This window comes from Histomonas meleagridis (genome assembly GCF_020186115.1).
Source record: "Histomonas meleagridis strain 2922-C6/04-10x chromosome Unknown contig_20, whole genome shotgun sequence".
NCBI lineage: Eukaryota > Parabasalia > Tritrichomonadida > Dientamoebidae > Histomonas > Histomonas meleagridis.
In genome coordinates, this window is record NW_027150805.1 from 2,632,738 (window position 1) to 2,644,768 (window position 12,031).

The 12,031-nt window shown below is 27.4% G+C and overlaps 3 protein-coding genes across 3 annotated transcripts; 2 read left to right on the top strand and 1 right to left on the bottom strand.

Annotated features, from left to right (window-relative positions):
* Nucleotides 1–7,171: 7,171 nt before the first annotated feature.
* GO595_003330 (Clan MH, family M20, peptidase T-like metallopeptidase) lies at nucleotides 7,172–8,842 on the bottom strand (the record flags this gene model as incomplete). The annotated part of the gene is made up of 1 exon (XM_067916339.1): nucleotides 7,172–8,842. One exon carries the CDS (start codon nucleotides 8,840–8,842, stop codon nucleotides 7,172–7,174), a length of 1,671 nt encoding a protein of 556 aa, XP_067777131.1.
* Nucleotides 8,843–9,674: 832 nt separating this feature from the next.
* Nucleotides 9,675–10,130, top strand: GO595_003331 (40S ribosomal protein S13; the record flags this gene model as incomplete). The annotated part of the gene is made up of 1 exon (XM_067916340.1): nucleotides 9,675–10,130. The coding sequence occupies one exon, from the start codon at nucleotides 9,675–9,677 to the stop codon at nucleotides 10,128–10,130; it is 456 nt and encodes a 151-aa protein (XP_067777132.1).
* A 174-nt stretch (nucleotides 10,131–10,304) lies between these two features.
* GO595_003332 (uncharacterized protein) lies at nucleotides 10,305–11,258 on the top strand (the record flags this gene model as incomplete). Its single annotated transcript, XM_067916341.1, has 1 exon — nucleotides 10,305–11,258. The coding sequence occupies one exon, from the start codon at nucleotides 10,305–10,307 to the stop codon at nucleotides 11,256–11,258; it is 954 nt and encodes a 317-aa protein (XP_067777133.1).
* Nucleotides 11,259–12,031: the final 773 nt, after the last annotated feature.

Genomic DNA, 12,031 nt, shown 5'->3' on the forward strand with positions numbered 1-12,031 from the left:
TTAATTGACACTTTTTTATGTTCTCAAATTTTATCATATCATTTTTTATGTGATGTACAGAATCTATGTATTGAATTACTTTATTGATTGTAAATTTTCATACTATTTTCAATAAATAAAAAGCAATTTTATCATTTACGTGTGATCCAAAAATAATTAAAGAAAAATAAGATATTTATATTTTTGATGTGACCAGTTATGAAATAAAGTATTGAATGTAATTTTAAACGTACATCAGAATTTATAAACGTTCATTTTTAATGAAGAATTAGTTTGATTGTTCATTTTCTTTATCTTTCTTTTAAATTGATAGTGTTTAAGTAATTAATTTAAAAATGAAGTATTTTGTAAAAATCTAAAATAGGTGAAAATATTTATACAAAATATTCATCTATTTTTTTTTTTAAATTTAGATTGCACCTCTATCGTATTTCGAAATGCGATTAATTTGGGTTTAATAAAAAAATTATAAGCTTAATGAAGAACTACATATTAAATTATGTTTAATATTTATATTTTGTGAGTTTTAAAACTAGATATTATATTAGTATTTTACACCTATTCAGTATTGTGTGATAAATGTTTCATAAGTACTGTATAAAATTATTTAAATAATTTACAAATATTGGAAATATGAAATTATGAAAATTAATTTAATGTAAAACAAATAAATATTTTGAGCATTAATATCAATTCATTCTTGTTCAAGAAGTAATTTAACTAATTCTATGTGACCATTTAAAGATGCTAAAATAAGTAAATTTTGAAATAATAATTTTGATTGATCTTGACGTAATATGTAATATTTCGAGAAGTAATCGATGAAATATAATTGCTGTTCTATATGCATCTTCAATTGATGAATGATTTTGTTCACATAAATGAATAATTTCTTCATATGCACCTGTAACTGTATATTTACCTGTATTATTTATATTAGCATTATTCATAAATAAATATTTATAACATTCAATAGAAGAAAAAAATGCTGCACAAACAATTAATGTAACATTTTATTGATTTATAAATAAACACTTTTCGTAAAGTGATGGGTCATTTTGATGGTGATTAAAATCAAATATTGTTTGTGATGATATTTTTTCTAATTTTCCAATTTCCTCATTTTAAATTATTTTTGCATTTTTATTCGGAACAACGCATTCTTTGACATATTTCTTATGAAGTTCCCGATCATTTCTTTAAAGATCTGAACAAATTTCATGAAAATATTTATAAGAGTTACGATATTTGAATATTTATATATATTGATTTATTTGGAAAACGATGTACTAAATAAAAGGTATCTTCGTCTTCAACTGATTTTGCTTAAATTTATTCATTTTGATCAAGTTTTCAAGAATAAAATATGATTTTTGTGTGTCTAAACTAGAAAGAAAAAAATCGGTAAATCTTTTAAATATCCTTCATTTGTGAAACAATCTATGAACATATTAAAGGACCATAATCCAAAAAAAACAAGAATTTTTCATATGACATTTGATGGTGATTAATCATCGCTTACACAAAAAGTTTATCAACAAAAACTTCATGAATTTTGGTTCCTGTACAAAAACAAGAGATTAGAATATTAGTTATAATATTTATGATAAAACTCAAATATATTTTTCTTTTTCAAAATATTAATCATTATAATTCGATATTTGAAAAGATCCCCGCCATTTCCCTGTTCAATTATCGATGAATTTCTGTGTTTGAATCGTTCATTGAATGCCGATATTGTAACGGTAACGATGAATTCTGGTGTGATTCATCAGGCCCAACTTTGAACAGTTTTATATTAACACTCCCAAATAACATCTAAAAAATTTTAATAGCTGAAGTGTAAGATACGAAACCCACATTCATTAATTGAAAATTATAAGCACATACATCAATATGATGATTCACAGAATTCCTAAACCATGAGGATGATTTGAATACTTTTCTTTTTTTTGTTTTGTATCGGCTATTTAAAATTTGAAAATTTCGCATTCAAAAAACCTCACTTTTTTGCACCAAAACCTATTTGATTCGAAACTTGGTAGGACAAAAGAATGAAAAAATTGGATGAAGCAAAGGAAACTAATTTTATTCAATATCTACGGATCATACAAAACAATGTATTAAAGGTGAATGAAAAAAATATTTCTGAATCAGTTGAATTGATAAATAAATTAATTGATTCTAATTATTCATATTCTTCCATGATAGTTATAAGTCGATTAATATATTCATATTTTATGTCACATAAAAGCTTTAAAGTATATTTACAATTTCTTAAAATATTTTCTACTAAATATTCAGACACAATAATTGATACTTTTACACAATTACTTATACATTTAAATTCACAAGAAACAAATTACCTTTTAGAAAAGTTAATTGAAGAAAACTTAATAAATGCTAAAATTGTAAGCAACATGAAATCATTATATTTTATTCATTATAAAACGAATGAAGAAATTAATGCATTAAAAGATTTAACAAGTGATAATCCGTTTCATAAAAAATTTTTTGAACATATTGAAGAACTTAGGAAGGATGATTGGAAGCTCCACAAGCAATTCATTCGAGAAGGAACTAATCCTTCTAATATTGTTACAATAATTCGAAATGATGAAATAGAAAAACTTCAAGAAATTTCAACAGAACCAAAATTCGATTTTAAACAAATTATAGAGCCATCTTTATATGAAAGATATTCATTCATTAATAAAGAAAATGTTTCACTTGTTGATTATGCTGCATTCTTTGGATCAATTAAATGTTTCAAATTCTTAGTGTTAAATAATGTTGACATAAAAAACACTGGGATATATGCTGTTGCAGGTGGAAATCTTGAAATTGTTTATATTTGTGAGCAAAATCACTCAAACTTCGAAGGATCAATCGAAATAGCAATAGAATATCATAGGAATGAAATTTTTCAATATTTTTTTGATAATGAAAACATTAAAGAAGAAGATTTGACTGAATTAGCTAAAAAATGTATTATATATAACAATTATGAAATTTTGTCTTTTTTGACAGAAAAGAAATTAAATTTTAAAGAATTGATAATAGAATCAGTCGAAAGTGGAAATATATTTCTATTTAAACATTTTTCAAATGGAAATGAAATACCAAAAGAGGCTTTAATGTCAGCAGCTCGATCAGGAAACAAAGAAATTGTTAAACTACTTCTTGATAAAGGAAAATTTGATGTAAATATAAAATATGTTTCATTGTATTTAGTAAAAAATATTTTAATAATTTGGAGTTTTAAAATATGTAATAAAATTTATTTTGATAATTTTATACACCATTAATTGTTGCATGTAGTGAAGGTTATTTTGATGTAGTTAAATTTCTTCTTGAACAAAGAAGTATTAAAATAAATGAAAAAAACATAAATCGTTTTTATCATTTGGAATTTCAATAACATTTTTGGAATTCATTTGATAGATTTTATACTGCATTTTTTATGGCAGTTCATAATAATAACATTGAAATTGTTAAATTACTTCTTGAGCAGAAAAGAATTAATGTTAATGCAGTAAATTTTTCTTTCTTTATTTTAATTTTAGATTTTAATTATTTGGAGTTTCTTTTTAATATTTAGAATATTTACATATTATTTTGGACAGCACTTATTGATGCAGCACAAAATGGATACATTGAAATCGTTAAATTGCTTGTTAATTATAAAAGGATTAATGTGAATGCAGCAAATTTTTATTTGTTAGTTTTAATTTTTCTTTAAATCAAATAAAATTTCATTATAATAACTGGTAATTAATTAAACTATTTTACACAGCACTAATGTTTGCTATTAAAAATAACTATATCGGAATTGTTAAATTACTTCTTAATCATAAAAAGATTGATGTCAATTTACATGATTTTATTTTATTTTAATTAAAATTTATCTTATTAATTTCGAATTTAAAATATAATTTTGGTGTTAACTAAAAATATTTAATACAGCTCTTATTTTAGCATCTATCAATGGTTATTGTGAAATAGTTAAATTACTTCTTGAACGTAAAGAAATTGACATTAATTTTAAATCAATTAACTTATTTTATATAATTTTTATATTAATAATTTGAAATATGAAATTAATTTTTGGTAATTATACAAATTATTTAAAACATCAATTATGTATGCATATGAAAATAATCATCAAGAAACAATTAAATTACTTCTTGATTATAAAAGAAATCATCCCAATATTAAAAATATTTATTTGTTTGTTATAAATATTTCATAAATATTTTTGGATTTAATGAAAATATTTGAAAATCATTCGAAATATTTTTAATAGAATTTATTTTTGGATATGAAAATGGCCACGCTGAACTTGTCAAAACAATTCTTGATCAAAGTACTGACATAAGTTTTGAAGGAATTAATTTCATTTATTCGATATATCCTTAATTTCTTTGATATTTTAACATCATATTTGGTAAATATTCAAATGTTTTAATCAAGCACTTCTTTATTCATCTAAAAAAGGAAATATAGAAATGGTTAAACTACTTCTTAAACAAAAAGAAATTGATGTTAATTTTGAAAATTTTTATTTTTCTTTATTCATTTTTATTTTATATATTTTATATTTCAAAGTAATGTTTAAGACAGCACTTCTAATTGCATCTAAAAAAGGATATACAAAAATAGTTAAGTTACTTCTTGAACAAGAAGGAATTGATATAAATGCAAGTGATATATAATTAATTTATTTAGAAATTATTTTATTAATTTTGGATTTCAAAATAATATTTGGAAATTATTTATATTGTTTTATACAGCATTTATGTTAGCATCTAAAAATGGTCATAGCGAAATAATTGATTTATTTCTTAAACATCAAGGAATATATGATGATAGAGATGTTTCATTCTTTTAATGGAAATTTTTTCCAATAATTTAGGGTTTCATAATAATATTTGGAAATTATTGGATATATTTAAAGTATCAATATGCGGTGTATATAAAAATGGATATATAGATACTCTCAAATTTCTTATTGAGAATGGATATGCTAATATAAATAGTAGGGATATTTATTTATTATGTTTGAGGTATGTAATAATAATTCCGATTTTTAACGTAAAATTTGGTGTTTGTTTATATCAATTAACTCAACATTAATGCTCGCATTAAAAAAAGGTGATATTGAAATGGCAAATTTTCTTCTTGAACAAGAAGAAATTGATGTTAATTTTGAAAATTTTTGTTTTTCTTAATTAATATTTATTTTATATATTTTGGATTTCAAAATAATATTTGGAAATTATTTAAATTATTTGAAACAGCACTTATTATAGCTTTAAAACAAAATGAACACGAAATAGTTAAATTACTTCTTGAAAAAAAAGGAATTGATATTAATGCTAAAAATATACATTTATTATGCATCAAATTCGTTTAAATAATTTCATGTACTAAAACTATATTTGGAAATTATTCAAAAAATTTAATACAGCATTTAACTTTGTAGGATTTAGAATTCCAATACTCAAATTATTTCTTAAACATAACAAATTTGATATTAATAAAATATCTTTATTTTATTTGATAGTAGGCTATTTGAATGTGCTTCTTTAAATGGTAGAACGGATATTGTTAAATTAATTCTTAAATATAAAGGAAATGTTATCGACATTAATCTTGTTAATTGATTTTATTTTGTATTTTAAAACAATATTTGGATATGAACTTATTACTGCAGCTAGTCACAATTTTACCGAAATATTTAATTTACTTATTGCACAAAAAGGAATTGATGTCAATAAGAAACAATTTATTTATTTGTTTTATTTTGGATTTATTTTAATAGTTTTATGTTACTAAACAATATTTGAAAATTATTTAAATAATTTAAAACAGCACTTATGTATGCATCTCAAAATGGTAATATAGAAATGGTTAAATTACTTCTTGAGCATGAAGAAATTCATGTTAATGCAAAAGATATTTGTATGTTTTACATAGATTTTATTTTAATATTTCAATGATCTCTAATAACAAATGGAGTTTATTTCTATAACTTAATACAGCTTTTCTTCATGCTATATCAAGCTTTCAAAATGAAACATCAAAATTACTTCTTAAGTATAAAGGGATTGATGTTAATTTGCAGAATGTATTTTTATTTTATTTATGGTTTTCTCAAATAATTTTTTCTTTCAAATCAAAATTTGGAATTTTTGTGAATTATTTGAAACACCACTTATTTTGGCATCTGAAAATGGTAATATAGAAATTGTTAAAATACTTCTTGAGCAAAAAGGAATTAACATTAATGCAAAAAATATTATTTCGTTTTTTTCATTGCTGAATTAAAAATTTTAGTGCTTTAAAATAATATTTGAAAAATATATCAATAATTTAATACATCACTTATTTATGCATCTAAAAATGGTCACACAGAAATAGTTAAAATGCTTCTTGAGCAAAAAGGAATTGACATCAATGCTAAAAATATTTATTAGATTTATGTAACGTTTAAACAAGTATTTTAGTGCTTTAAAATAACATTTGGAAAATATATCAATAATTTAATACAGCACTTATTTGTGCATCCACAAAAGGTCGTGTTGAAATAGTTAAATTGCTTATTAAACAAGAAGGAATTGACATAAATGCTATAGATATTTATTAGATTTATTCATTGTTTAAATAATTACCTTAGCATTTTAAAATAATATTTGGGAAATATTTCAATATTTTAGCACAGCACTTAAATATGCATATAGGAAAGGTCATACTGAAATAGTTAAAATGCTTCTTGAGAAAGAAGGAATTGATATCAATGCTATAGATATTTATTTGCTTTGCAAACAGGTCATTACAATAATTCTTCGTTTTAAAACAATATTTAGCATTTACACAAATAATTTGATCCAGCACATAAAATAGGATTAGACATCAAAAACTCTGATGAAGAAGATCTTCTTGAAAAACACTGACTGAATGAATTTCTGTAAAGTCATGTTACAATACTAAATAAATGTGAAATCCATCCATAGTTTTGTTATTTACAAAAAATTTATTAAAATCATTTTTTAATTTTATAACCGTTTGAATTTCAATGCAAAAACGATTGCTCTTCATTCCCAATAGAGCTGGACTTCAACCGTCACAAATAAAGTTTTCAAAAAACCAATATAAAACTTAAATTTCTTTAGTGTTGTTGTTCTTGTGCAGCACGCTCAGCAACGAAAAGTGATGGGAAACGTGCCATCACAGCAATTGGGCACCAAATGTGTTCCCTATGTAAATATTCACCGAGCTTATGGCAGTGATGTTCATATCCGGCGCCAATACCGAACATTGGCGGGTGTACGAACTTTCCGTTTGTGGTCCAGTTCTTGCCTTCGATAGAGAATGGAAGGTTGTCTTTAGGTAATGGGTAGCCAACGCCATCGGTAGAGAAGATCCATCTTTGTACTCTTGGTTGCTTTCTTAAGTCGTCTGGTGTGTACTTCTCTTTCTCTTCGACGTAAGGTGTGACACATCTCTTATATGCATCGACTGCAGCATTAACAACTGGATCTGTTGGATATGTGACCCAACTCATGTAATCTTGCTTGTTATCTGCTGCAACGCCTTTGTGACTGACTCCAGTGTACATTGGAATTGTGATATTGACTTCGCATCCTGCTTCACGTGCGCGCTTGACGCTCTTAAGTGATTCGATCTCTTGGATGGCCATGTCTGCGTCTTCGCCTTTAGTGTAACGACGGTCAAAGCGGAATGTGAATTTGGCTGGAACTGCGCAATCAGATGGAGTCTCAAGATTGCACCATGAGGCTGTACGTGTGCCCTTGCTAAGGAATTTGTGGTCTTTGAAGCCATTCTTCGCTTGTTCAGCTGCTTCGGCAATGATCATTGATCCATATTCAAGTGGATTGATACCCATATGTGGCATAGAACCATGGCAGCTCTTACCAATAACTTCGACTTGAACTTGGCAACGACCACGTTGGCCAATGTAGATACCACATGGACCAAGATCGAGATCACCAGTACCTTCTGTAATAACAACACAATCTGGGACTTGGCTGTGTTGGAGGTTTTGCTTGCGCATGATGTGCATTGGAGCACCTCCATCGTTATCTTCTTCGGCAATTGTGGCAATGGAAACAATCTTTGCACCTTTGAGTGATCCTAATTCACGTGTTTCAAGAAGAATCTTTGTGGCAAAGACTTGTGAAACAACACCTTGAAGTTGATCGGCTGAACCACGACCAAATAAAAGTTGATCCCATTTATCTTTTGGTGGAATGTAGTTGAGTTCACGACGCATATGTTCTTCATTGACTTTACTGGCATCCTTTAAACCATCAAAGCAATCAATACCTTCGCCAAGTTCTTCATGCCAGTTATCGCGAAGTGGATAAACAGTATCACTATGGCCATCAAGAAAGATAACGCGTTTGTTGTCTTCTGGTGTGTCATCATCTGGATCAGCGACTGTCCAAACAAGGCTACCAAATGCATCATAGTCAACATCCTTTTCATCAAGAACAGCACCAAGTTCAACAATACGCTTCTTTAAGTAATCAAGGCGTTGAGTTTCGTGATTGGATGTTCCACATAATGGATCTTGATCATAGTAATCAGCTGGAATGCGGATGATTTCTGCAAGAAGTTTTAATGCATCTGGAGCATAAAGTTTTGCAAGTTCATAGACCTTCTTATCAAGTTCTGTAAGTTCTTTTGGATCTTCCCAATGGAAATCTTTGATATCAAAATCTTCCTCATCTTCTTTGTGATTCTTTGCCTTATAGAGAGCAACACCGGTAGCAACAGTTGCAGCTGCAACAGCTGTAGCAACAACAGCCTTACGCATTATTAAAGTGCCCTTAACGATGGTCTATTTCAAATTTGAAAGAAAGAAATCGATGAACCCATTCCCCAATTTTTGAGAGATCGTGCTGTTCAAAAAGTGGAGAAAACTTCATCGTTTTTGTTTGTGATGTGGCCATATAATGATGGTTTCGGTACGGTTATTTAAAGTTCTTCACTTTTTAATAAACTTTTGAAATTATGTGTGGTGTTGTCATTTTTTACAATATTGTGAATTAACAAACGGGAATTTATCAATAAAGAATCCATTTTCGACTTTCTTCAAAACAATCAAATACCGGATAATATTTTACCTTTTTCATCAAAATCACAAAATATTAAACTTGTTAATATATGATAGAGAAAGATGGATTTGATATAAATGAATATATGTTAATGCTAAAGATATTCATTTGTTTTTTTTAATTTATTTTAATAATTTTGGATTGCAAAATAATTTTTTGAAATTATCTAAATTATTTGAAAATGCACTTATGAATGGATTTAAATATGGTAACATAGAAATAATTAAATTACCTCTTCAATCCACCATCGTTTTCTCTCGATTTCATTTTTGTGACTTATTTAAATTGCTTTATTTAAAAATAAAAAGTATAATGCTAAAAAGTATAATTTGAAATCAATTGATAAATAAAATAATCTCTTTCCAATTAGTGACAGTTATTTTTATTTTACTGAGAAACTTGTTAAGTATTTAGAAATTTGTTGCTAACCAGAGTGTAGAGCCAAATAGAGTTGTCTTTCCTTGTTCGGAAAATGAATTTTGACTTTTTGAGTCACAAAAGAAGTTTTTACGGTTTGGCCAAGCCTTCCAAATGGGTCGTCTTCATTCTCCGGGTAAAGGTATTTCAGGTTCAACAATCCCATACCGCAGAACAGCTCCACATTGGCTTCAACTTTCAGGCGAAAATGTTGTCCAACTCATTTGCGATTATGCAAAGAAAGGAATCAGACCATCACAAATTGGTGAAAAGCTTCGTGATAGCCATGGCGTTGGTCAAGTTCGTGCAGTTACTGGTAATAAGGTTCTCCGTATCCTTAAAGCCAACGGATTAGCGCCAGCTCTTCCAGAAGAATTATATTATTTAATCAAGAAAGCAGTCAATGTACGTAAGCACCTTGAAAGATCCAGCCACGATATTGACGGAAAATATCGACTTATTCTTATTGAATCTCGTATCCACCGTCTTGCTCGTTACTACAAATCAAGGCGTATCATCGCACCAAACTGGAAGTATAACGCACAAACAGCTTCCGCACTTACTGCATAAACGATAATTGATGTGAAATATATTACCATTTTTTCTTACATCATCTATTGATTACCTTGATTTTTTTCTTACCCGCATGTAATTGTTCTGTATAACTCTCCTGGAATTCCATTAATTATCCATTCAAAGAGTGGAAATGCGACCGTTTAAAGACCGTTAAATGGATGTTTGGAAATGATATACAACTTTAGTGCGCTTGATGACGAAGAATACAGTCAAAATAGTGATGAATATCAAGATGAAAATGTATCTGACGAAAGAAAAAAAGCCAAAATCAAAGAACTTGAAGCAATTCGAGATCAAAAGCGCAAAGAATTATTCCTATTAAAACAATCAAAAATAGAAGAAGACGAAGACCATAAAGCAAAAGTGAGAGAAATATCAAAACAAATAGTTAATCTATCGAAACAAGTTCAAGATAAGAAAAAAGAAGCGAATGATCTTGAGATTAAATTAAAGCAAATCTCACCTCAAAAAGAACTCCCTTTGCAAGAGAAGCCACAAGCAGACCCAAGGGCAGATTTAGTTCGTAAACTTCGTTCACAAAATTCGATTCTCTTGACAGACATCCAAAAAGCTAAGCGAGTTCTTGCCAATGAAGGTGGCTGCAAGAACAGAGCTCTCAAAATTAAAAAGCTTCGATCCCAAATCGAAGAAATTTCGAAACTTCCGAATCAAGAGTCAGAATCTTTTCATCCAAAGTCAACTAATCCACAGCCTCTTGATCCCCAAACACTCCGCCGCGAAATAGGTAACCTCAAACGTGACAATGACAACATGAAACTTAAACTTAAAGGTCTTCAATCTCGAATTTCAACGCTCGAAAAGTCCGAAATGAAATCGCGCATCAAAAATAATTTAATTATATCCGATCAAAACGATGAACTTATTGAACGCCTCGCTCCGAAACAACAAAGAACAACAAGTCGAAAACAGTATCGCGCACACATCGGACAGCAGTCGCGTTTATCAGTTGTAATAAATGGTCTGCACGCGGAACTTTACGAGAGGAGGGAAGAACTCAACCATTGCAAAGTACAGAAAGGAGAAAATGGAATAAGGTGCGAAATAGACAGATTGTTGAAACGATTACAGCTGTTGGAGTCATCGCTTTCATGTATAATTTAAATTTGTTGTAGATCTGAAATGTGTGCGATATAAGTTCTTGACGAATTTTGTATAATAAAATGTAGAATTGCAAGACATTTAATAAAATTTTAGTAGGTTTGTACATTAACATCGATTCCTTTTCGTTCAAGAAGTAATTTTACTACTTCTATGTACCATTTTCAGATGTATACATAAGTAATGTTTTAAATAATTTAAATAAAGTTCAAATATTTTTAAAAATTTTGAAATACTCAAAACAAATATTAAGCAAAATACATAAAAATCTTTATTAATATTAACATCTTTTTGTTTTAGCAAGTATTTAACAATTTGCAAATGATTATTTTTTGCTGCCTAAATAATTGTTAGTGTAAAAAATTTAAATTTTAAACATACAATCATGAAATTTAACATTTGCATTAGTAATATTAACATATTTTTGTTGTTCTTTAAAGAACCGTTTCACAACTATAGTGTTACCATTTTCAATACTTCAAAAAAAGTTTCACTTGAAATTTTTTTCCTTTAAAAATCATATGTATAAATGAAAGATTATTGTAAGTTAATGAAACTTTTGTTTTTGATAATCCTTCTCTTTGTAAATAGGTTAAAATCTCATAATTAAAGTATCTCAAAAATAAAAATCCGAAAACTTTTATATTTTGGTTAATGATTATGTTTTTTCTTTGTACAACAAAAATAGAAAACAAAAAGAGAAATGATGATCCATTTGAAAAATACTTTTTACATAATTTTGAAGAACTATCAAAGGATGATTACCAATTAATTAG